We start from the raw sequence: 24,777 nt of genomic DNA on the forward strand, positions 1-24,777 counted from the left end.
AACAGCCAAAAAGTGCAAACAACTCAAATGTCTATCAACTGACTAATGGATAAACAAAATGTGGCATATCCACACCACAGAATACTATTCAGCTGTTAAAAAGCATGAAGTGGTCGGTGCAGTGGCTCACACCTGTAATCCCAGCACTTTGGGAGGCTGAGGCAGACAGATCACGTGGTCAACAGATCGAGACCATCCTGGCCAACATGGTAAAACCCCGTCTCTACTAAAAATACAAAAATTAGCTGGGCATGGTGGCGCATGCCTGTAGTCCCGGCTACGCGGGAGGCTGAGGCAAGAGAATCCCGCTTGAACCCGGGAGGCGGAGGTTGCAGTGAGTGGAGATTGCGCCACAGCCCTCCAGCCTGGCAACAGAGCGATACTCCATCTCAAAAAAAAAAAAAAAAAAAAAAAAAAAAAAAATTAGCACTGGCCGGGGAGCAGGAGTGGCTCACGCCCGTAATCCCAGCACTCTGGGAGGCCTAGGTGGGCGGATCACCTGAGGTTGGGAGTTCAAGACCAGCCTGGCCAATATGGTGAAACCTCGTCTCTACTAAAAATACAAAAATTACCCAGGCAGTGGTGGCAGGCGCCTGTAATCCCAGCTATTCGGGAGGCTGAGGCAGGAGAATCGCTTCAGCTTGGGAGGTAGAGGTTGCAGTGAGCCAAGATCGCGCCACTGCACTCCAGCCTGGACATACTGATAAATGCTGTAACATGGATGATTCTTGAAAACATTACGAGTGAAAGAAGCCAGATACAAAAGACAACATATTACAACATTCCATTTATATGAAATATTCAGAAGGGCAAATCCGTACACAAATGAAGTGAAAAAGAGGTTGTCAAGGGCTGGCAGACAAATTAATAGTGACTGCTAATGAGTATAGGGTTTCTTTTTAAAAACAATGAACATTCAGGCCGGGCACAGTGGCTCACGCCTGTAATCCTAGCACTTTGGGAGGCTGAGGCGGGTGGATCACCTGAGGTCAGGAGTTCAAGACCAGCTTGGCCAACATGGTGAAACCCCATCTCTATTAAAAACACAAAAATTAGCTGGGTGTGGTGGCACAAGCCTGTAGTCCCAGCTATTCGGGAGGCTGAGGCAGGAGAATCACTTGAACCCGGGAGGCGGAAGTTTCAGTAAGCCGAGATCGTGCCACTGCACTCCAGCCTGGGCAACAGAGTGAGACTCCATCTCAAAAAGCAGATAAATAACATAATGAACATACTCTGGTATTAAATAGCAGTGATGTTGTACAACCTTGTAAATATACAAAGAACTGAATTGTACCCTTTAAAATGGTAAATTTTACAATATATAAGATGTATCTCAATTTTTCAAAAGCTCATTTAACTTAATGAAAATACAACATGTCAATATTTGTGTGACACACCTAAATCAGTGCTGAGAGGGAAATTTAGGGAAAGCCTGAAATCAATAAACTAAGCTCTCATCTCAAGACTAGAAAAAGAACAAAATAAACCCAAAGCAAGCAGAGGGAAGGAAAAATAAAGATAAAAGCAGAAATCAACACAACTGAAAACAAAAAGACAACAGAGAAAAATCAATAAAACAAAAAGTGGGCCGGGTGCAGTGGCTCACCCCTGTAATCCCAGCACTTTGGGAGGCCAAGGCAGGCAGATCATGAGGTCAGGAGATCAAGACCATCCTGGTCAACACGGTGAAACCCCAACTCTACCAAAAATACAAAAATTAGCCAGGCGTGGCGGCAGGTGCCTGAAATCCCAGCTACTCAGGAGGCCGAGGCAAGAGAATCACCTGAACCTGGGAGGCGGATGTTGCAGTGAGCCGGGATCGCACCACTACACTCCAGCCTGGGCGACAGAGTAAGACTCTGTCTCAGGAAAAAAAAAAAAAAAAAAAAAAAAAAGTGGCTCTTTGGAAAGATCAATAAAATTGACCAACCTATAGAAAACTGACACAAACAAAAGAGAAAGCACAAATAACTAACGTCAGGAATGATACAAAGAATACCACTAGAGACTTGGAAGGCATCAAAAGGGTAATAAGAAAATACTATGGCTGGGTGCGGTGGCTCATGCCTATAATCCCAGCACTTTGGGAGACCGAGGGGGGTGGATCACCTGAGGTCAAGGTCAGAAGTTCGAGACCAGCCATGGTCAACATGGTAAAACCGCATCTCTACTAAAAATACAAAAATTAGCCGGGCGTGGTAGTGCAAGCCTGTAATCCCAGCTACTCAGGAGGCTGAGGCAGGAGAATCCCTTGAGCCTGGGAGGCAGAGGTCACAGTGAGACGAGATCGCATCACTGCACTCCAGCCTGGGCGACAAGAGTGAAACTCCATCTCAAAAAAAAGAAAACACTATGAACAACTCCACACATATATTTGACAATTTAGATTAAATAGACCAATTCCTTGAAAAGCAGATGATCGCAACTTATTTAATATGAAATAGAAAATCTGAATAACCTTATGAAGATTTTTTAAATTGAATGTTAATTTAAAACTTCCCAAGAAAACAAATCTCCAGGCATATGTGATTGCACTAGAGAATTCTACTATACATTTTAAGAAAATTTAACACTAATTCTGATTAAAGAAATCAAAGAAAATCTAAATAAAAGGAGAGATACTCTGTACTCATATAAGACTCAATCAAGTAAAGATGTCAACTCTCCCCAAATTGAGACAACTGGGGGATTTTTTCACAGTAAATATACTCAGATCCCACCCAAGACCTAAGAATTCATAATTCTAAGAGTGAAGCCCAGGTACATACTGTTTAGGGAAAAAAGCACTATCCCCACCACAGGTCATTCTGACTTACAGCCTAGAATGCCAGCCTCCCAGGCACTATCCCTAGAGTTATGGGGCTTAGAGTCATGTTCTCTGTTCACACAGATGACATCAACCCAGGACAAAGAAGTCCATCAGCCTCCTCCTGGACATTCCCCACTTTCAGCCTCCCCAGGTGACCATGCTGCCCACTGACTACCACATGAAATTTCTTGAGGCCCAGTTCTGCACCTTTCGCTGATATGAGAAAGGCATCCCACATAATCAGATTAATACACTGTGGGGCCAAAAGCTTCCTTCTTCTTTCCACCCTCCCCAAACCCTCCCAGAGGCACCCAAGGGAAGACCTGTGGGAATGAAAAGTGTCTGTCCTTGCTTCACGGAACACTTGTAGCACTTGTCCACCTGGTCCCCAAAGAACATCTCATTCTGATTAGAGGAACTGCTCCAGCACTCAAAGAGAGTCAGATTGGCATTTGTTGGGCGGATCAGGTAGAAGATCTTTTCACCCTGAAACAAAAAGAAGTTGAAGTGACAAAAATACCAAGGGTTTCCAGAAAAGTCCTTAATGGGTACTCCAAAGGGCTATTTCTCCCATGCTCCAAAACGATGGCAATATGTCAGAGTTCTTGCCCAAACCCATCCAATTATCATTTTTATGTGGATTTGGAAAACTTGAAAAGGTCACTTTGCTTTTTGTACTTTTAAGTTTCTATAAACTTGACAAAAACAAATTGGAAAGGGCATTTCAAACAAAATTGTTCAAGTTAAGACAAATGTACACCAAGTGTTCCTATTTTAGACACAATGCCAAATAAAAAATGGCCTCTACAGATGAGTAGATCAATACTACTAGCCTTAGGAGAATTTAAGGCCACATTACTGATGAGAAGAAAATTGAATTTGCCTTCAAATGCCATTTGCAGAGTGTTCCTTCTCACACCTGCAATCAAAGCTAATAAAAGTTTAAAAGTTCAGTAATCGCCCAAGGACTTCTGGAAGATTATATGTTATGTGGTTATCTTTTGGAAGAACATTTATTTCCTAATTGTGTTTTGCCTGGATAAACACCAGAAAGATAATTTGGCAAAAAAAAAAAAAAAAAAAAAAGAAACAAAAACCCAGTAGCACAAATATATTCTCACAGCATGATTGGTTTAACCAATATTTCACAATAATAAATTTCAATGTAGAAAAGTAACACTAGAAGTATCAGTTGTACAACTGGAGAATTTTGAATCCGATCTGTAGATTAGGTACTAGTATATCAATGTTAACTTCCTGATTTCGATAACTATACAAATTATTTAAGACATTGTCTTTGTTTTTAACGCAAAGTTTTAAGACAAACTTGTAGTTAAGAACTACAACCGAATTATTAAGATATAAAGGAATATTATGTCTGCAACTATGCACAAATGTCTCAGAAAAAATATATATACAACCATTTTATTGTGTTTGCTTTAGAGAGAGAATATAATAAAATGGTAACATTTAAGGAATCTCGGGGAAGGGCAGAGATTCTTCCCATTTTTTTTAACTTTTCTATAAAATGAAATTATTTTAAAATTAAAGAGCTAAACCTAACATTTGCATAATAGCACTTTCATTTACACGTTCTAATTCCTACATGATAAACCAATGGAAACAACTAGTTAAGGACTTGTGATCACTTGGACAAGAGCCACAATCCAAGTTTTCCATTCTTTCCTTTGACTTTTCTGATAAGAAAACTAGGCCAGGCATGTTGGTTCAAGCCTGAAATCTCAGCACTTTGGGAGGTTGAGGCAGGAAGATCACTTGAACCCAGGAGTTCGAGTCCAGCCTGGGCAACACAGTGGGACTCTGTCTCTACAAAAAATAAAGTAAAAAAATTGTCTGGACACAGTGGCTCACGTCTGTAATCCTAGCACTTTGGGAGGCCAAGGTGGGAAGACCGCTGGAGCTCAGGAGTTTGAGACCGCCTGGGCAACACAGTAAGAGCTAGTCTCTACAAAAATAATTTTTTTAAATTAGCCAGAAGTGGTGGTGCACACCTGTAGTTCCAGCTACTTGGGAGGCTGAAGTGAGAGGACAGCTTAAGCACAGCAGGTCGAGGATACAGTGAGCCATGATCGTGCCACTGCACTCCAGCCTGGGTGACAAAGTGAGACACTGTCTCAAAAAAAAAAAAAAAAAAAAAAAAGGTAAAAAATTAGCTGGGAGTGATGGCGTGCACCTATAGTCCCAGCTACTCAGGAGGCTGAGGTGGGAGGATCCCTTGAGCCCATGAGAGGCTGCAGTGCGCTATGACTGCACCACCGCACTCCAGCTTGGGTGACAGAGCCAGATTCTGTCTCTAAGAAAAAAATAATAATAAAAAAGAAAACTAAATAATCTGAACAATGGTGAAAACCAAAATCATTTAAGAAATTTGTTTTCCAGACCTCAAAAATCCTTCATAGTCACTGACAATACCCAGCCGAATCAAATTTTTTTTATTCAAAATGTAAATCAAACTGATTGAAAATGTTTCTGTGCTGCCACGTGACACGTACAGGGAGGCCCAAGGCCTGGCTGCCTCCAGAAGCCACGTGCATTCCTACCTTGAGTACATGGTACCAGACAGAGGTGCCACCAAAGTCAATGTGAAAGTCTGTATAGCTATCTCGCACACTCATGAGGCAGTACTTCTGTACATTGGGTCTCTCAAAGACACATTCCTCTGGCCACAAGTTTTCGACCCATGACAGCTTTCGAACAATCTTCGGTGTCTCCACAAGGTTAGAAAGTCTACCAAGGAAGGGGTGGAGAGCAGATGTCAGCTGATTGGGAATAGAAGGTTGAGGCCTGAATAAAATACCCCACAGTTCAGTGAGGGTCAGATAAGTCAGAGAACAAGTTCCCTCCACAGAATCCCCAAAGGCACACAGGACACTTATTTCTGTTCTGTAAGTCTGGTCAGTATCCTCATTCTAGTCCTCTCCAGAAGTCCCAAGTCCCAGCTCCACAGGCTTCTCCAGTCAAAGGTGTTCATTTCCTCCACTAAATGCTCATACTCCCCAACCCCACTCCAGACTACTCACTCGGCATGTGGAGTATAGAAGTTATTGCACTATCCCCATCTCATAGTGTCTTCTTTATGAGAAACCACTAGAGCAACCTCACAGGGCTCAGTTCCAGGTAAAGAAATGTTTCTCTGAAACATCTGTTGCTTTTATCCTACGTAAAGCCACAAATCTTACAATACTGCAGTCGTCTCTTTGTTCTGACCTTCAGGAAATTCACTGAAAACTCTATAGTCCATCTCCACCAATTAGGAAATGTGCAGAGTACCCACCACATGCATTCTATTTCCCAATCTTATTTCACTTTTTTTCTAATTTTCTCTCTTTTTTTGGCTTCTCCACATCTCTGTAAGCTACCTTGAATAGTCTTTCAGGATGAAGTGAAGTGTAAACTAACAAATACAGTTTTTAAACACTCTCAGGTTGTTTAACCTTGCATCTTAAAAACAACAGCGCTGAGCACGGTGGCTCACGCCTGTAATCCCAGCACTTTGGGAGGCCAAGGTGGGCAGATCACGAGGTCAGGAGATGGAGACCATCCCGGCTAACACGGTGAAACCCCATCTCTACTAAAAACACAAAAAATTAGCCGGGGGTGGTCACAGGTGCCTGTAGTCCCAGCTACTCGGGAGGCTGAGGCAGGAGAATGGCGTGAACCCGGGAGGCAGAGCTTGCAGTGAGCCAAGATCGTGCCACTGCCTCCAGCCTGGGTGACAGAGCGAAACTCCGTCTCAAAAAAAAAAAAAAAAAAAAAACACAACAGCAAGGGTCTTAATATTGTACCGTAATTACATAATATGTTACCACTGAGGGAAAGTGGCTAAAGAGTACACAGGACCTCCCTGTACGCTTTTTCGCAACTTCCTATGAATCTACAAATTAAAAGTTAAAAGTATAAATAATCAGACAGTAAGTTTCCTAAGGGCAAAAAGATATGTTATGATTTCTTGGTATTTCCCACATTTCTGACCCAAAGAGAAGACTATATACGTATCTATTGAGTGTGTGAGTCCAGATAGAATCATTTAAAGGTAAATAGGTTTCTCTTTTTCTTTTTAAATGTAAGAAACCTACATGGGGGTAATTTTAGTAAATCTATTTCCAGGAACTGAGGACCTATCCCACCAGTTACACAGTGACTATGGCACTGTTGTATATAGGAGGAAAAGGTCAAAGAAGGCTGTCCCAAGGTCTTGAGAAAGGAGACAAAAATTAATTAAAATGTAATCTATCCAATGCTAGAAACCGTGGAGGAGAAATATGACTCAACTGTTATAATGTGAGCAGCTACACTAGAAAATATAACCCAGCTCGCCATCCCAAAGGAAGAAACCACCAGGAAGAAGAGAAAAGAACACAAGGCGAGGTGCGGTGGCTCATGCCTGTAATCCCAGCACTTTGGGAGGCCGAGGCAGGCAGATCACCTGAGGTAGGGAGTTCGAGACCAGCCTGGCCAACATGGTGAAACCCTATCTCTACTAAACATACAAAAATTAGCCAGGCATGGTGGCAGGTGCCTGTAATCCCAGCTACTCAGGAGGCTGAGGCAGGAGAACTGCTTGAACCCAAGAGGCGGAGGTTGCAGTGAGCCAAGATCGTGCCACTGCACGCCAGCCTGGGCGACAGAGCAAGACTCCATCTCAAAAAAAAAAAAAAAAAAAAAGAGAAACACGAATATACACTAGATATATCACACAAGTTTCAGGCACTTTGTCAGGTTTTTTTTTGTTATTCTTGCACCTCTTACCTGGTATCAGAGAATTCCAAACTAATAACATTGAGGACTTTCTCCCTCTTCCCGCTGTAATAATATTTCACAAAATCACCAAGCTTCATCTTGCAGTCAGCCTGGCGGGTCACATCAATCACATCAATCTCTTTGTCAGAACCTGGAGTAAAGAGATAGGTTCTGCACCAAGTAGTCTCAGGGACTGTGGAAGACTCTCTTGTCCCCTCATCAGTCCCTAGAATGGCCTTACACTCAAAGCTTCTCTCCACCGACACTGTATGTATATGTGTGTGTGTGTTTGGGGGGCAGGTATAGGAACCCATCACACTTTCCTTAGATCTATGTGCCCTGCTAGGGCAATGGAACTACCAGACACACAGCCTCACACATAGTAGTCCACCTGCCTGGGCCTTGCTTCTCCATTTCTTATCCTCTCCCCAGAAACTCATGCCCAGACAACAAGTGGCATGTGAGAACAACAGTCAAAAGCTTTCTCATTTCAACAGAAGACAGACAATGATCCCTAGAACTTCCCAGGTAAAAAACAGAGCTCAACCTAGGGTTGTATGGACTATTAAAAGGAAAAGGGGCTGGGCATGGTGGCTCACGCCTATAATCCCAGCACTTTGGGAGGCCGAGGCAGAAGGATCACTTGAGCCCAGTAGTTGGAGACCAGCCTGGGCAACACAGTGTGACATCATCTCTACAAAAAATAAACAAAACTAGCTAGGTGTGGTGGTGCATCCCTGTAGTCTCAGCTACTCGGGAGGTTGAGGTTGAGGTTTGAGGATCCCTGGAGCCCAGGAGGAGGTGGACGCTGCAGTGAGTTAATTGCGCCACCGTACTCCACCCTGGACAACAGGGCGAGACCCTGTCTCTGATAAACGAATGAGTGAATGCATGAAAGGAGAACAAAGAGGAGACTAGGATTTTGGCTCTATCTCTGCCAACGAATGACTTTGGACAAGGCATTTCACCTGAGATTCCCAAGATGGCTAGAGAGGAAATGCAAAAACAGATTGGAGGGGAAGGGACACAGATCTTGACAGGAATGAACAGTGTTACAGTTAAAAGGGTCTGTAGTGTCTTACCAACATAGTGTTCAACATCCCTCACAGTGAACGATGGCGAGGGCAGCGTCATGCCCAACCCATCCTTCTTCAGGACCAGGATGGGCACACTGAAGCTATTTTCTTCCAGGAATTCCACAGTCAGTTGATTTCCAGTGGGCTTCAGAATCACTTCATCTGAGCTGTGGGCCGCAGGAGAGAAAGCTTGAGCCTGAGGCCCTGCCCACTAAAGGCCTTATTGGAGGCTGCCACTCACCCAAGAGGTGGGGTTTTTATGAGGGGACTTAATGTGAGCTGGCAACTAATGGCAAAAACCTCATCTGCCAGGGAAGAAATGATCTGTCCAAGGCAAGAGACCAGGTCACTGGCAGAGGTGGGGAGTATTCTGCCAACATGGTGCTCTTCTCTGGGTGACAAGAAGAAATCAGTCTATAGCCTGGCCAGAAAGAAAAGACACATCTGACAAGTTTGGCAGATTTGTTCAAACCAAGAGCAGCATTACCCAATTTAAAACACTGTCAGAGAGAAAAGACTGATTAAAACAAACAATAACATTTTTACAACTTTCTCAACATGCATATACAACAACTTTCTCAACATGCATACTTAATGAGTTTCAGCCTGGGCATCATTTCTAAACCCATCTCCACAAAAAAATTCAAAATTAGCAGGGCGTGGTGGTGCAGGCCTACAGTCCTACATACTTGGGAGGCTGAGGCAGGAAGATCACTTAAACCCAGGAGTTGGAGGTTACAGTGAGCTTTGAACATGCCACTGCACTCCAGCCTGGGTGACAGAGAGAGTCCCTGTCTTTTTTTTTTTTTTTTTTTCAAAGAAAAGAAAGAAAATAGTTTTCTTTAAATCATAGTGGAGAAAAGATTTGTATTTGACAACTCTGACAACTTGTGTTGGGACAAATATATTAAGCTCAATGCCTATCTCATTCTTTTTTTTTTTTTTTTTTTTTTTTTGAGACAGAGTTTTGCTCTTGTTGCCCAGGCTGGAGTGCAATGGCACAATCTCGGCTCACCACAACCTCCGCCTCCCAGGTTCAAGCGATTCTCCTACCTCAGCCTCCCGAGTAGCTGGGATCACAGGCATTCGCCACCACGCCCAGCTAATTTTGTATTTTTACTAGATACGGGATTTCTACATGTTGGTCGGGCTGGTATTGAACTCCCGACCTCAGGTGATCCGCCCGCCTCAGCCTCCCAAAGTGCTGGGATTACAGGCGTGAGCCACCATGCCTGGCCTGCCTATCTCATTCTTTACATAATCCTAGATGGTTCAAAGATTAAATTCCAAAAAATAAAGCTTTAAGAGTAGAAAAACCTGGGAAAAACCCAGTAGTCATTAAAAATAGTAATAAACTTAACCATATAGAAATTAAAATTTTCTCCAAGAAAGCTGTTATAAATCAGTAATAGTAACACAACAGAATGCCTATCAAACAAGCAAGTAGTTCACAGAGAAAACAATCAAGCTGGTTTATAAATGTATGAAATCTAAAGCTGAGTGCAGTAGCTCACAACTGTAATCCCAGCACTTTGGGAGGCCAAGGAAGGCAGACTGAGCCCAGGAGTTGCAGACCAGCCTAGGCAACATGGCAAAACCCCGTCTCTACAAAAAAATACAAAAAAAAAAATTAGCTGGGTGTGGTGGCACACACCTGTAGTCCCAGCTACCTGGGAAGCACAGGTGGGAAGATGGATTAAGCTAGGGAGGTCGAGGCTGCAGTGAGTGGTGATTGCACCACTGGACTCCAGCCTGTCTCAAATGAGACCCTGTCTCAAAAAAAAAAAAAATCTACTTATTTCCTTCATAACTAAAGAAATGCAAGTGTGGGCTGAGTGCAGTGGCTCACACCCGTAATCCCAGCACTTTAGGAGGCCGAGGCAGGCAGATCCCTTGAGGTCAGGAGTTTGAGACCAGCCTGGCCAGCATGGTGAAACCCCATCTCTACTAAAAATACAAAAATTAGCTGGGCATGGTGGTGCGTGCTTGTAATCCCAGCTACTTGGGAGGCTGAGGCAGAAGAATTGCTTGAACCCAGGAGGCGGAGGGTGCAGTGAGCTGAGATTGCACCACTGCACTCCAGCCTAGCCAACAGAGCAAGACACTGCCTCAAAAAAAAAAAAAAAGAAAGAAAGAAAAGAAGTACAAGTGGGAACAGCAGGATTTCACAATTTATTTTATCAGAAAGGCAAAAAAAAATTGATAATAAACAATATTGGTGGCTGGGCACGGTGGCTCACACCTGTAATCCCAGGACTTTGGGAGGCCGAGGCAGGTGATCGCCTGAAGTCAGGAGTTCAAGACCAGCCTGGCCAACATGGTAAAAACCCCGTCTCTACTAAAAATACAAAAATTAGCCGGGTGTGGTGGCAGATGCCAGTAATCCCAGCTACTCAGGGGGCCGAGGCAGGAGAACCGCTTGAACCCAGAAGGCGGAGGTTGCAGTGAGCCGAGATCACGCCATCGCACTCCAGCCTGGGGGACAAGAGCGAGACGTCGTCTCAAAAAAAATAAATAAATAAAACAAACAAACAATATTGGCTAGGATATAGGAAAATCGGCACCCTCCGCACATTATCTGTGGGAGTGTGAAATGGTATAGCCATTATGGATGTAATTGGCAACATATGCAAAAACTTAAGTGCAAAGATATTCACTACAGTATTTCTTTCTAATAGCAAAATACTGGAATCAACTTAAACGTCCATCAGTAGAGGACTGGTTAAATAAATGTTACACCATGCAATGTAATATTAAACAGCCATGAAAAAGAACATCTGTATGTGCTATTATGGATTGATCGCAAATATATATATTTTTTTAAAAAACCAAGATACAGAACAATACATAGTTGCTTCCATTTGTGTCAAAAAAAAAAAAAAAAAAGGAATTAAAAAAAATCTATGTTTGTATATGCAAAAACCATTTCTGAACAGGTTGACTTTGGAGAAGGAACCTGAGGAGTCCGGAGTAGAGAGAAGCTTCTGCCTTTAAATAAACAAATAAAACAAGAAACATTAAGTTGAAGGAACACTTATTCCAATTAACACTTCGGTTACAGAAAACCTGAAAACAAGTAAAAATAAATAAATAACAGATCCTGATAAGCCTTCAGAGCAAAGGGAATACTTATACCATGTTAGTGGGAATGTAAATTAGTTCAGCCACCATGGAAAGCAGTTCGGAGATTTCTCTAAGAACTTAAAAAGAGAACTACCATTCGACCCAGCAATCCCATTACTGGATTTATACCCAAAGGAAAATAAACCATTCTACTAAAAAGACACATGCACTGATATGTCTGCAGCACTATTCACAATAGTAAAACATGGAATCAAACTAGGTGCCCATCAACAGTGGAATGGATAGAGAAAAGTGTGGTACATATATACCATGGAATACTACATAGCCATAATACAGAAGGAAATCATGTCCTTTTCAGTAACATGGATGCAGCTGGAGACCATTATCGTAAGCCAATTAATACAGGAACAGAAAATCAAATACTGCTTTTGTTCTCACTTTTAAGTAGGAGCTAAACATTGGGTACCCGTAGACAAATATGGGGACAATAGATACTGGGGACCACTCAAGTTGGGAGAGAGGTAGTAGGGAAGGGGCTGAAAAACTAGCTACTGGGTACTATGTTCACTACTTGGGTGATGGGACCATTTGCACCCCAAACCTCAGCACATGCAATATACCCACGTAAACAAACCTGCACATGTACTTCCTGAATCTAAAATCAACGTTGAAATTATTTTTAAAAAACCTGAACATGGTCTACTGAATTAAAAAACCAAGCAAAAGAGAATGCTTTGTTCCTTTTTTTAACTCATTATTTTTGCTTATTTCATGTAATTTACTTTTAACAAGGCCAGCTTAATTTTAAAAAGATAAAACCTCTTTTCGATCATAAAAGAGATATATGATCAATAATTTTTTTATATTAAAAGAGTTTCTTCTTCTCTATGAGAGAATTAGACTTTCTGATCCTAAGACTCCTTCTAGTCAGCATTCCTTGGATGAATGTAAGTATCTAACTTAGGTGAATACTGCCTCCCAACTACCAAAAGTTTTCCAGAAATTGACCAAACCAGAGGGAATTTGCAGAGCCCTGAAGATACTCACCAACCGGGGAAGCTCCTAATGGGATAGCCACTGGGAAAGCTGGGAAGAGGTGAGTTCCAGCCTCCCAGAGCCCTGGCATTCACCAGCCCCTGGAGGCAGGGTTCCTCACCTGTCAAAAGTCCTACTCCGGAGCTCTCTGATGAACGTAGGGCTCCCGGTCTTCACTGGTTTCCCCTTGTGTGTATCATGCCCCTTTGAAGATCCGCGGCGTTTTTTCACTAAGCCAGAAAAACATGAGAGACTGTGAGTCAGAACGGTCATGAGCTATGATACCAAGAACAAAGGCCTCAGCAGATCTTTCTCTTCCAATCTAACCACCCCTTGGAGCATCTGGAGTCAATGAGTCCCTCACAGATTCAGGAAAGTTCCTGGTGAAGATGGGTACTTTCTCTAGATAAGCCTTAGGAAGGGAGGGAGGTGAAGTTATGAACTTCTGCCCTCTCAGTGAGATAGCTGCTGGCCTGTGGAGCCTGCACAGGCTTCTGCTATTTCCTGAGGAAGAAGAATCAGAAGTGCTCAGGCAAAAGCAATCACTCCCCAAAATTTCCTTTCCTTTGTCTCTCCTCTGGATTGTCTTCTCTAGGAAACCCTAAGATCTACTTACTAATGGAGGGCCCATGCAAGACTTCACAGTTGGGGCAGTGGTAGAGGTCAATGTCAGCAGCCTTCTCCTCTTCAACACCAACACAACTGAAAAAGAGAAAAACAGCCAAGGTTTACAGAAACTTTATTTTTTATGAGGTCTAGAACAGTGCTATCCAGTAGAACAGCTATTAAGTACATGTGGCTATTTATGTATAAATCCATTAAAATTAAGTAAAATTTAAAATTTCAAGTGCTCAGCAGCCACATGTGGTTAGGGGTTACCATATTAGGCAGTGGTGTGATCATGGCTCACTGCAACCTCTGCCTCCTGGGTTCAAGTGATTCTCCTGCCTCAGCCTCCCAATTAGCTGGGATTATAGGCATGTGCCACCACGCCTGGCTAATTTTTTGTATTTTTAGTAGAGACGAGGTTTCACCACATTGGCCAGGCTGGTCTCAAACTCCTGAGTTCAAGTGATGCACCTGCCTCTGCCTCCCAAAGTGCTAGGATTATAGGTGTGAGCCACCACGCCCAGCCTTATAACCTAATTTTTAAACTTGAGATACTTTATTAAATGAAAAAGACTAAAAAAAAATTTATAGTCAACAGTAGTTCTAAATGAAAAATTACAGATAATCCTTTTTATCTTATCTGTGCTTCTAATTTCCTACAATAAACATCTGTTGCTTATTTCACATTTAAAAGACTTAAAAAGATTTACTTAATTTTGAAAATTTGACTTTGCATGTATATGAGGTGGCAATCTCACAAAATTCAACCTTCCCTTTCTAGGGACGGCACCAGCAGCCCTCCAAATAAATTCTTGCTAAAATTAAACACCTAGGCCAGTCACAGTGGCTCATACCTGTAACCCCAGAACTTTGGGAGGCCAAGGCAGGAGGATTACTTGAGCCCAGGAGTTCAAGACCAGCCTGGGCAACAAATTGAGACCCCCATCTCTACCAAAACAAACAAAAAAATTTAGCTGAGCATGGAGGCTGAGCTGGGAGGATCCCTTGAACCCAGGAGATTGAGGCTGCAGTGAGCCATGATTGTGCTACCGCACTCCAGCCTGGGTGACAGAACAAGAACCTGTCTCCAAAAAAAAAAAAAAAAAAAGAAAAAAAAAAAAGAAGAAGACCCAAGTCTTAAAATCTTTGGTTTGCCACACACAGCAGAGAACATTAAGGCAGAGCTCAAGTTGTTTCAGCCAAGATCATGCTCATAAATGGACTTCCTGGGATTAGGACTCTACCATCTTCCCAACTAATAATCTCATGCCTATAAACCAGCAGCTTATCAATAAACTAGGGATATCACCATCAACTTTGTAGGGTTTTTAAGGATTCAATAAGATAATGTATATAAAGTGCATAGCATGGCCAGTCGCGGTAGCTCACACCTGTAATCCCAGTACTTTGGGCGGCCAAAGTGGGAGGATCGCTTGAGGCCGGGAGTTCAAGACCAGCCTGGGCAACATAGGGTAACCCCATCTCTACAAAAACAATACTAATGTGTGTAGCACAGTGAGCATAAAGTCTGATACACAGTAAGTATCTGGTTTCACAGTAAGTGCTAGAAGTCCAGTCCAGACCTCACCTTTCACCTGCCTAAAACTTCTTCGAAGATATTCCCCAGACCTTGTAGCATTAACTCAGTTCCCTGGGACTGCATGCTTTCTATCTCATACCCCTGTTCCCTCTGGACACCTCTCTCTCTCCTAAACTTTCACCCCATGTGGCTATGTGCTTTCTCTACTCTAAACATCCGCTGCTCATCCCTTTTCCCAACTTGGTAAACAAACTGCTCAACACTGGCACCCCCTTCAACAAACACTCCTTCACCTTCCAGGCTTAACTGAATGCAGCTTCTCCTATGGGAAAATCATTTTCTCTACACCAGTGCCACTCAAAGTGTGGTCCACAGACTAATGCTGGTCTGTGAACTATTTACTACAGGTCTGTGATTAAGTACAGACAGTAAGAGTAAGCATCACCATTATGCAAAAGTTTTTACAGCAATTTAACAGAATAATTTTAAATCCGTTCAATCTAAGAATAAAATTTTGGGCTTGTCTTTTATACGTTTTTTGGTTCATACCATTTTTTTAAATTTTTATTTATTTATTTTTTGAGACAGAGTCTCGCTCTGTCCCCCAGGCTGGAGTGCAGTGGCACGATCTTGGCTCACTGCAAGCTCTGCCTCCTCAGTTCACGCCATTCTCCTGCCTCAGCCTCCCGAGTAGCTGGGACTACAGGCGCCCGCCACCACGCCCGGCTAATTTTTTGCATTTTTAGTAGAGACGGGGTTTCACCGTGTTAGCCAGGATGGTCTCAATCTCCTCACCTCGTGATCCGCCCACCTCGGCCTCCCAAAGTGCTGGGATTACAGGCATGAGCCACCGCGCCTGGCCGGTTCATACCATTTTTTCTAGTAATTCTTTTTTTATATCATAAAAGAATTGGCCCATTATAGATTGGAAATTTTAAAAGTGCCTTGGTTCTTTGCCACAGAAAATCTAAGCAGCATTGTGCTAGAGCCCTATATAGCTGCACATTCTCCCATACCCTCGTTAACTCAGGACTGGGTTGTGGGTAGCCATCCCTCTCACTCTCTGGTGAGACTTCCAGATCATCTCTCCTCTACCCTTGTGTAAGAGCTCCCACTCCTCTGAGTTCCATACCATCCAGCCATATCACTTCCTACTCCTCTTCATCACTGCCACATACCCATCTCCCCAACATACCCCTTCACTTGCTGAAGAACCTGCTCAGATTCTTCTCCATCCCAAGTCCTGACAACATCCTACATGAAATCAGTATCCATGTGGAGATACAACATTCCAGGCACTTAGTTCTTTGATCTTCTCATCTTCAGAGACTGTTACTTCTGCTCCCATTTCAGCTACCAACTCTCATGACCATCCCCCAGACCCTGTCAACACCAGCAACTGCTGCACCTCTGGAATATGAAACTCATACATCGCCCTCTCTGACCACAAGTCTATCTATCCAGCTCTCATTCATTACAACCTGTTCTTTGCCCTCAAAACTCTTTATCCTCACACTTTTCGCCTATTCACACATTCTTGACTTTACCCTCCTTCCCTATCTAGTTGAGATTCCAGCATTACCTCACTTCAATCATTCTCTTACAGATATCCTCACTTGCCCCACTGCCTTTCATCCCCACATGCAAACCCTAACCCTGGCTTAGTACAACTACCTAACTCTAGACCACTAGATGTGGCTAGAGAAAAATCACCCATTGGATCGGTGCCATCATAAATTCACTGTCCAAAATATTTGGATTGGCTGGGCGCGGTAGCTCACGCCTGTAATCCCAGCATTTTGGGAGGCTGAGGTGGGTGGATCACCTGAAGTTAGGAGTTCAAGACCAGCCTGGTCAACATGGTGAAATCCCATCTCTACTTAAAATACAAAAATTAGCTGGGAATGGTGGTGGACGCCTGTAATTCCAGCTACTCAGGAGGCTGAGGCAGGAGAACAGCTTGAACCCAGAAGGCAGAGGTTGCAGTGAGCCAAGATCGTGCCACTGCACTCTAGCCTGGGTGACAAAGCAAGATTCCGTCTCAAAAAAAAAAAAAAAATCTGGATCATGCTGCCTGACGATCATTCTGAAATTCCCCATTCAACTCTCTCTTATTATCTATTGTGGCTATTTCAAATGTCTCACCCCACTACCTGCCTCTTCTCTCTCAAAAATTACCTTGCTTCCTACTACTTCCGGTTTTTGGTTTCGGCTTTCGTTGTTGTTGTTGTTTTAAGCACTCTTTGCTTTCATTCTTTGAGTTCCTTAACGTTTTTGTTTTATTTTGTTTTTTTTAGAGTCGGTCTCACTGGGTTGCACAGGCTGGAGAGCAGTGGTTCCAATCATAGTTCACCGCAGCCTTTAACTCCTAGGCTCAAGTGATCCTCCTGCCCCAGCCTCCCAAGTAGCTAGGACTACAAGCACACACCACCATGCCCAGCTAATTTGTGTCTGTACGTGTGTTTTATAGAGAGGGGGTCTTGCTTTGTTGCCCAGAATGGTCTCAAACTTCTGGCCTCAAGTGATCCTCCTACCTCAGCCTCCCAAAGTGTTGGGATTACAGGTGTGAGCCATCATGCCAGCCACTTCCTACTTCCACACTTGATCTTAGCCAAAAGACCAAGAAGCCATGCACTTCCTACTTCTTAGAGAAAATTAAGTAATCAGAGGTGAACTACCTTAACTTCGCATCACCAATCTACCTCCTTCTACACCCATCCTTTTTTTCCTGTCGCAACAAAAGTACTATCTTTCCTTCCTTCTAAAGCCAAGTTTTCCATCTGGGTCACGTTTTCTTACCTTCTCAATCAATTATTCCTTCTTTCTGCAGTATCTTCAATCTCTCTCTCTCTTTCTCTTCACAATAGCATTTAAACAAGTCTATTGATGTTTACAAATTAAAAAACCAAGACCTACCCGCCCTCCCATCCACCCTCCCTCCTGTCTGCCCCTTCACAGCCAAACACCTTCTTTCTTTAAACCTATGCGGCTTAAAAACGAAGTAAATAAACCTACGAAGCTTGATAATGATTCCTTTTTTGAATAAGTAACAGTTGTACACAGTACGAAACTCAGAGTACAGAAGTATATACAGTAAAAAGTCTATACAGAGTACAGAAGTATATACAGTAAAAAGTACAGAAGTATATACAGTAAAAAGTCTCCCTCCCACCCTTAGCTGCCTAGGTGTTCTATCAGAGCCAAATCGATACTTTTTTAGGGTTGCTATGTGCACTTTGTGACTCATCCCCTGCTATAGTCTGATCTTAGTCCCCACCTTCTTTAAAATAGATCTCACTGATTTCCTGACCTCCCTGTTGATATATGCAATAAGTACTTCTCTGCTTTATCTCCCTTAACCTCTTAGCACCATTTTCACACTGCCAACCCTGTACTCTCTCCACCTGACAAGCTCTCTACCCTTGACTTCTATAACACCCCATTTGGCTGGTGCCCATTCCTTCAGCTGACATTTAATGAGCATCTGCCAGGCTCTGGTCTAGGTGCTGGTGAGACGAAGACAAAAAACAAAACATACAAAAATCCCTGCCCTCATAGAGCTGATGTTCCAGTGGGGAGGCAGACAAGAAACGAGATAAATCAATGCTATTGGTGAAACACATTGTATGTTAGATAGTGAGAAGATCTAGGTAGAAAAAAAACAGGAAGGGGAATATACAGGAATATGTGTGTGAATATATAACTATACACACCACACACACACACACACACACACACACACGCACACACACACACAAAGGGGAGGCCAGGAAGAATGGTAGTGAGGGTGAAATATTAGATAGGGAAGACAGGGAAAGACTGACAAAATGGCTTTTGAATAAAGACCCAAAGGGAGTAAGGGAGCAAGCCCCTCATGTGGCTATGAAGGAAGAGCATCCCAATAAGAACAGCAAGTACAAAAGCCCTGTGGTGGGAGCATCCCTAGACTACGAAGGCAGCAGAGAGGAGAGTATTCTAGAGTAGAGAGCTAGGAGGACAGTAATAAGTCAGAAAGGCAATAGACTAACATATTAGGGTATTGTAGGCCACTGTAAAGCACTCTGGCTTTTCCTGGGTAGCCACAAGAACTGGGGAGTCACAGCCACTACGAGTAGGGATGTGATATGATTTTAATCATGTCTTTGGCTGTTCCTTTTTCCCGATGAACTCTTTTCCTCCTGCCCAGTCCTTAAATGTTGAAGTTTCTTAGGTCCTCTTACCTGGGCACTCTTTTCTCTTCACTTTTCCTCATTGTTCTCACTCCCAGGGCTCTATGTGCCCTCTATGCACTCATAACTCCAAGCCAGATTAGACCCTTCCCTCCAAATGTCTCCTGGGGGAGACATTTTTACTGGATAGCCACTTACGTACTTCAAATTCGACATGTCCAAACTCAGTTTCTCCCTCTGTCTGTCCCCTAAACATGCTCCCTTCTCTTAGGTTTCCCACTTCAGCAAATGGCTCCACAACCTCACCAGGCATTCAAGCCAGAAACCTGGCAGCCATCACTGATTCACCTCTAGCCCTCTCCCTCCACTATACCCTGAAGTAGACGTTCTAGCATCAAGTTAAGAACACTGATTTTAGGTCCAGATTCTCTGGGTTTGCATCCTGGCTATGCCACTTACTAGCTGTGGGATCTTGGACAAGTTACTTAACCTCTCTGTGCCTCAGTTTCCTCATTGTAAGATGGGGATAAAAACTGTACCTACTTCATAAGGTTGTTATCAAAAGCAAATGAACTAAATATATAGAAAGTGTTTAGAACAGTGTCTTGGCCCATAGTAAGTGCTGTGTATGTTTGTTGTTATTATCCAAGTTATCAGCATGTCCTGTCAACTCTCTTTATTAGCTATCAATTGTGTTAATTTGTCATCCTTACTGCCCCTGCGCTAGTTCAGGCCACTATTATCTCTAACTCAGTTACTGTCCTGCCCTCCTAACTGGACTCCTGGCCCCTATTCTGTCCCCACCCAATCGGCCCTCCACACTACAGCCAAAGTGAACATTTAAAAACACAAATTTGATCCTATCAACCCATGCTTAAAATGCCTCACAGGGTCCCTATTTTTCCTAAGGTAAAGTATAAACTTACCATGGCCCAAAAGGCCTTGCCTCTCTGGTTGAGCTCACCTCTTTCCCCTCACACACAGCGTACGCTGGGGGAGACATTCCGACTGCATAGCCCACTTACAATCTGTGGGGCCTAATGGAAATGAAAAGTGGGAGCTCCCTGTTCAAAAAATAGAAAAGCTTTTTCCTTTCTTCCATGGTCTCTCTCTCAACTTACCATGCAGTTTTAATATGCTATTTACTGTCACGCTCCCTTGGGTATAGGGATAACTGAAGGGGCGAGTGCAGGCCCACACAAGTACCCTGGGGCCCTGCCCGGTGACTTAGTACACAGGGTACATGCACCCAACCGACTCTGTCCACACCTGCACCTGGGCCCAGCGCCCCAGGCAGCTAGCCAAGAACCTGTTCGGGGAGGTAGAAAGGCAGCAGGAGGTAGAACCACATACGAGCCAAGACTCTAAGTCCCCAGCGCACACTCCATTGTTCCATCACATACAAATCACAAAATCAAAGTCAAAATTATTAAGAATTTCAAGACAACCACCACAGAACATTAAACCTCAGGCATGGGGCACCATGTGACTATAGCGATTGCACACCCATGAAGCCAGCCTTGCTCTAAAAAGCCAGCAGACTCTCAGTGACATACTCTGTCTAGCTCTAGCCTCTGGGTTTCATCACATGTATCTCCTTCTACCTGGAACATTCCTGCTCTTCCTCTTCCCTGCTGCTGTGGCACCCCCACAACACTATCCTTATTTCAGCCTTCACCACGAGGCCCTGGAACTGCTCACTTACCTGCTGTCTGTCCCCACTACATTTGCCAGATAGTGTATCTTGTTTACCAAAAGTCCTCACCTTTCCCATCTCTGTCTTGCCTTAATTATTCAACAAACATCAATGTGCTAGACAACTCCTCATATCAGGGAGGCAGACAACTGAAAAATCGGGCTTCTGGCTGCACTGTCTCGATAGTTACCACCTAGGACCAAGGGTGGTAAATGCTGATTTGCTCTGAGTAGCTTCCTTAGTCAAGAGGATAATTATTACAGCACCAGGTCTTGTGATTAAGATGAGTTATCCCCATCGTATACTGCAAAGCGAAGCACACGGTAAGCAGTATTTGTTAAGGAAATGAGTGCATAAATTCAACAAATATTGATTGAGCAGACACTGCCCTCATGGACTGGACATTTTAGAGCAGGAGACAGAGAGGCAGTGTCAAAATAGTTTCATAAGTGCTATAAAGTCAGTAAAACAAGGTAACAGGATAGTGAGTGAATGAATTTGAAGTTAGCATAAAAGGCACTGAGAAAAAAACTGAGCTATGAACTTCACATATTATCACATTTAATCTCCACAACAAATCAGGGCCTTCCGTACAACATTCACAGACATTAAACACAGAAGCAGAGGTTTAAAGTACAGGCTTAGGAGCCAAACTGCCTGGGTTTGAATCTCACCTCTGCCACTCACTAGCTATGTGAACTTAAGCAATTTATACTTAACCTTTCTGCATCTCAGTTTCTGCATCTCAGTTTCTGCATCTGTGAAATGGAAGTACTAATAGTACTCACTTCATAGGGTGGTTAAGAGGATTAAATGAGCTAAAATAGGTAAAGTACTTACAGTTCCTGGCACATGGTATTAGCTATCATCATCATCATCGTTAATATTATCCTAATCTAACAGATGAGAAATCTGGGTCTGAGTGGTTAAGTAAATTGTTGGCAATTACAAAACTACTAAGTAGCAGAGCAGGATACAAATTCAGGACTTTGTGACTCTACTATATCACTACAATATGTAACCAGGATAAATGTGGGGTAATTAATACAGTCAAGTGTTATGAGCACTCCAAAATGGACACTCAACTCTTCCAGGGATGTGGAACTGAGTGGCAGCTGAGACTTAGAGATGCCTGAGAGATGATGATTTTGCTCAAGATCCTGTCTGGCTTCTTATCTCCTCAACCTCTGCTTTCTGAGGGTGCCCAAGGATCCAGGTCCAGACAGAGCACCATCTATAAAACCAGAAGCTGAAGCATCCACCATTCCCACCCCCCCACCCCCCCAACTCCAGGCACACAGGACTTAAAGGAATGCAAAGGACACAGCAAGTTCCAGCATACCTAGGAAGTGTCTCCTTTATGAGGTTGTCATATAACAGGCTTCACTAAATTCTGGATGCACCAACGGAATAACTTCATATGTACTGACATGCACACAGACAGACTGTTCTATCTCCAAAAAAAAGAAAACCCAAACAAAAAACCCTTTTGTGATCCCCTCAGTCTCTGCCCCATTACTCTAGTCCCCTTTACACCAAATTCCTCAAAATTGAGTCATTCTTGAGTTCCTTCTTTCACAACCCCAATCCAATCTATCAGCAAATCCTGTATCAATATATATTCAAAATCCAACCATTTCTCATCATCACTGACTCTGCTTTAAGCCACCACTGCCTAACTAGACCAGTGTTTCTCAAATTTTAGGGAATATCAGAAACACCTGGTAAGCTTGTTAAAATACAGATTCCTAGGCCCCATCCCAGAGATCCTGATTCAGTAGGACTGGGTTGGGCCTATAAACGTGCATTTCTAACGACCTCTTAGGTGATGCTGATGCTGCTGGTCCAGGGACCACACTTTAAGGAATAATGATCTACAGTAGCCCCCAAATTCTCCCTGCTTCTACCTTGCTCCTCACCTTCAGTCTATCCTCACAAGAGCCAAAACCTAAATCAGATCACAACTCTCACTTGCTCAAAAAACTTCTGTGGCTCCCATCCAGAGTAAAAACCAAGTCCTTACACCCCATACCCGTGGTTTTTAAACTTTAGCGTGCAGCTGAAGGGCTGTTAAACCACAGATTCTAGGGCTCCATCTCCAGAGTTTCTGATTCAGTCAGTCTGGGGTGGGATCCAAGAATTGGCCTAACCAGTTCCTAGATAATGCTGATCCTGCTGGTCTGGGAACCATACTTGGAAAATCACTGCTCTACATGATCTGCGCACCCCCGACCCTTAACCTCAGCTTCTGTTACTCTCCCCTCACTCACTCTGTTCCAATAGCATTGGACTGGACTGGTAGCATGCCAGGCCTGCTCCCCACTTGGGTCCTTTATGTCCTCTACTTGAAACACTCTTCCTCTACTTACCAGCATGGTTCCCTTCCTCACTTTCCTTCAGGCTCATATGTAACCCATCTGTAATCATCCTGTATAAAGTAACCACTACTTCAACCCTGGGGTGGTACTCCTTCTCCTGCTCACCCTACTTTACTTTTCTCTAGACCATGTTTTATCACTTGACACACTATATATTAAGCTGCTAGTTTACTGTCTCATGTTCACTGCCATATCCCCCCTCCCCCACCCCAGTGTCCAGAACAATGCCTGGCACATAGCACATATCTGATTTTCCCTATCTTCCATAACTTCTAACCACTTAAACAGTGCTTATATTGTCTATAGTACTGTATTCTACAGTGAGAGTACAGGAGACCCAGGTTTGATCTGTGGTACAGTTGTCTGTGTAGCTTTGGGCACGTTATTTAACCTATCACTGCTGGTTCTGGAACAATATGAAGTAGATGCACTCCTCCCTATCCCTCCAAGTACAGCTAAAAACCCTGGACATTATATATAAAACAAACATAAAACTCTGAAAGGTGAAGGGAAGAAAGCAGACCAACTAGAAACAGTAGGATCCACCCACCTAGCAGGTGGTGGATAGCACCAAAGACCAAGTGGGGAACCTGTACCTCCACCCCCACCTGGCAGTCATGAAGTGGTACCCCCTTTCTGCCACTGGAGTGCAGTGTCGGAGAAGGCCTGCAAAAACAGAAGTCTTAAATAAGATCCAGGATCTCATAACATAATGCCCAAAATGTCCAGAATATAATTAAAATAATTATTTGTCATATCAAGAACAAGGAAAATCACAACTCGAATAAGAAAAGAAAATCAACAGATGTTAAGACTGAGATGACACAGATGTTGGAATTATTTAAGAATTTTAAAGGCGCCATCACAAAAATGCTTCAATGAGCAATTAAGAACATGCCTGAAACAAATGAATAGAAAGTGTCGCCGGGCACAGTGGCTCCCGCCTGTAATCCCAGCACTTTGGGAGGCTGAGGTGGGCAGATCACCAGGTCAGGAGTTCAAGACCAGCCTGGCCAACATGGTGAAACCCCATTTCTACTAAAAATACAAAAGATAGCCGGGCGTGGTGGCGTGTGCCTGTAATCCCAGCTACTTGGGATGCTGAGGCAGGAGAATCACTTGAACCCAGGGAGGCAGAGGTTGCAGTGAGCCGAGATCGCACCATTGCACTCCAGCCTGGGCAACAGAGTGAAACTCCATCTCAGAAAATAATAATAATAATAATAATAAAATAAATAAATAGTGTCAGCAAAAATTAGCCAGGCATGGTGGTGTGTGCCTTTAATCCCAGCTACTGGGGAGGCTGAGGCAGGAGAATCACTTGAACCCGGGAGGTAGAGGTTGAAGTGACCCAAGATCACACCACTGCACTCCAGTCTAGGCCACGGAGCTAGACTCTTGCCTCAAAAAAAAAAAAAAAAAAAAGTGTCAACAAAAAAATAGAAAATCTCTTCAAACAAATAGAAGATATAGAAAAGAACCTAATAGAATTTTTAGAACTGAAAAACATAGTAACTTAATGAAAATTCTTTAGTAACTTAAATGAAAATTCAACAGCAGAATGGAGAAAACAGAGAAAAGAATCAGTAAGTTGAAGATAGAACAATAGAAATTATCCAA

General features: G+C 43.2%; 1 protein-coding gene across 5 annotated transcripts in view; it reads right to left on the bottom strand.

Moving 5' to 3' along the window:
- Positions 1-24,777, bottom strand: part of PHF8 (PHD finger protein 8) — a 107,829-nt gene that overhangs the window by 72,103 nt on the left and 10,949 nt on the right. For all 5 annotated transcript variants that reach the window (XM_055269117.2, XM_055269119.1, XM_055269123.2 and 2 more), the window contains exons 3-8: positions 13,382-13,467; positions 12,887-12,995; positions 8,653-8,813; positions 7,580-7,721; positions 5,371-5,557; positions 3,133-3,295 (exon numbers count right to left, since the gene is read on the bottom strand). In XM_055269117.2, coding sequence (XP_055125092.1) covers positions 3,133-3,295; positions 5,371-5,557; positions 7,580-7,721; positions 8,653-8,813; positions 12,887-12,995; positions 13,382-13,467 — 848 coding nt within the window. The remainder of the gene's footprint in view (positions 1-3,132; positions 3,296-5,370; positions 5,558-7,579; positions 7,722-8,652; positions 8,814-12,886; positions 12,996-13,381; positions 13,468-24,777) is intronic.

Source organism: Symphalangus syndactylus, chromosome X (genome assembly GCF_028878055.3).
Source record: "Symphalangus syndactylus isolate Jambi chromosome X, NHGRI_mSymSyn1-v2.1_pri, whole genome shotgun sequence".
Lineage (NCBI taxonomy): Eukaryota > Metazoa > Chordata > Mammalia > Primates > Hylobatidae > Symphalangus > Symphalangus syndactylus.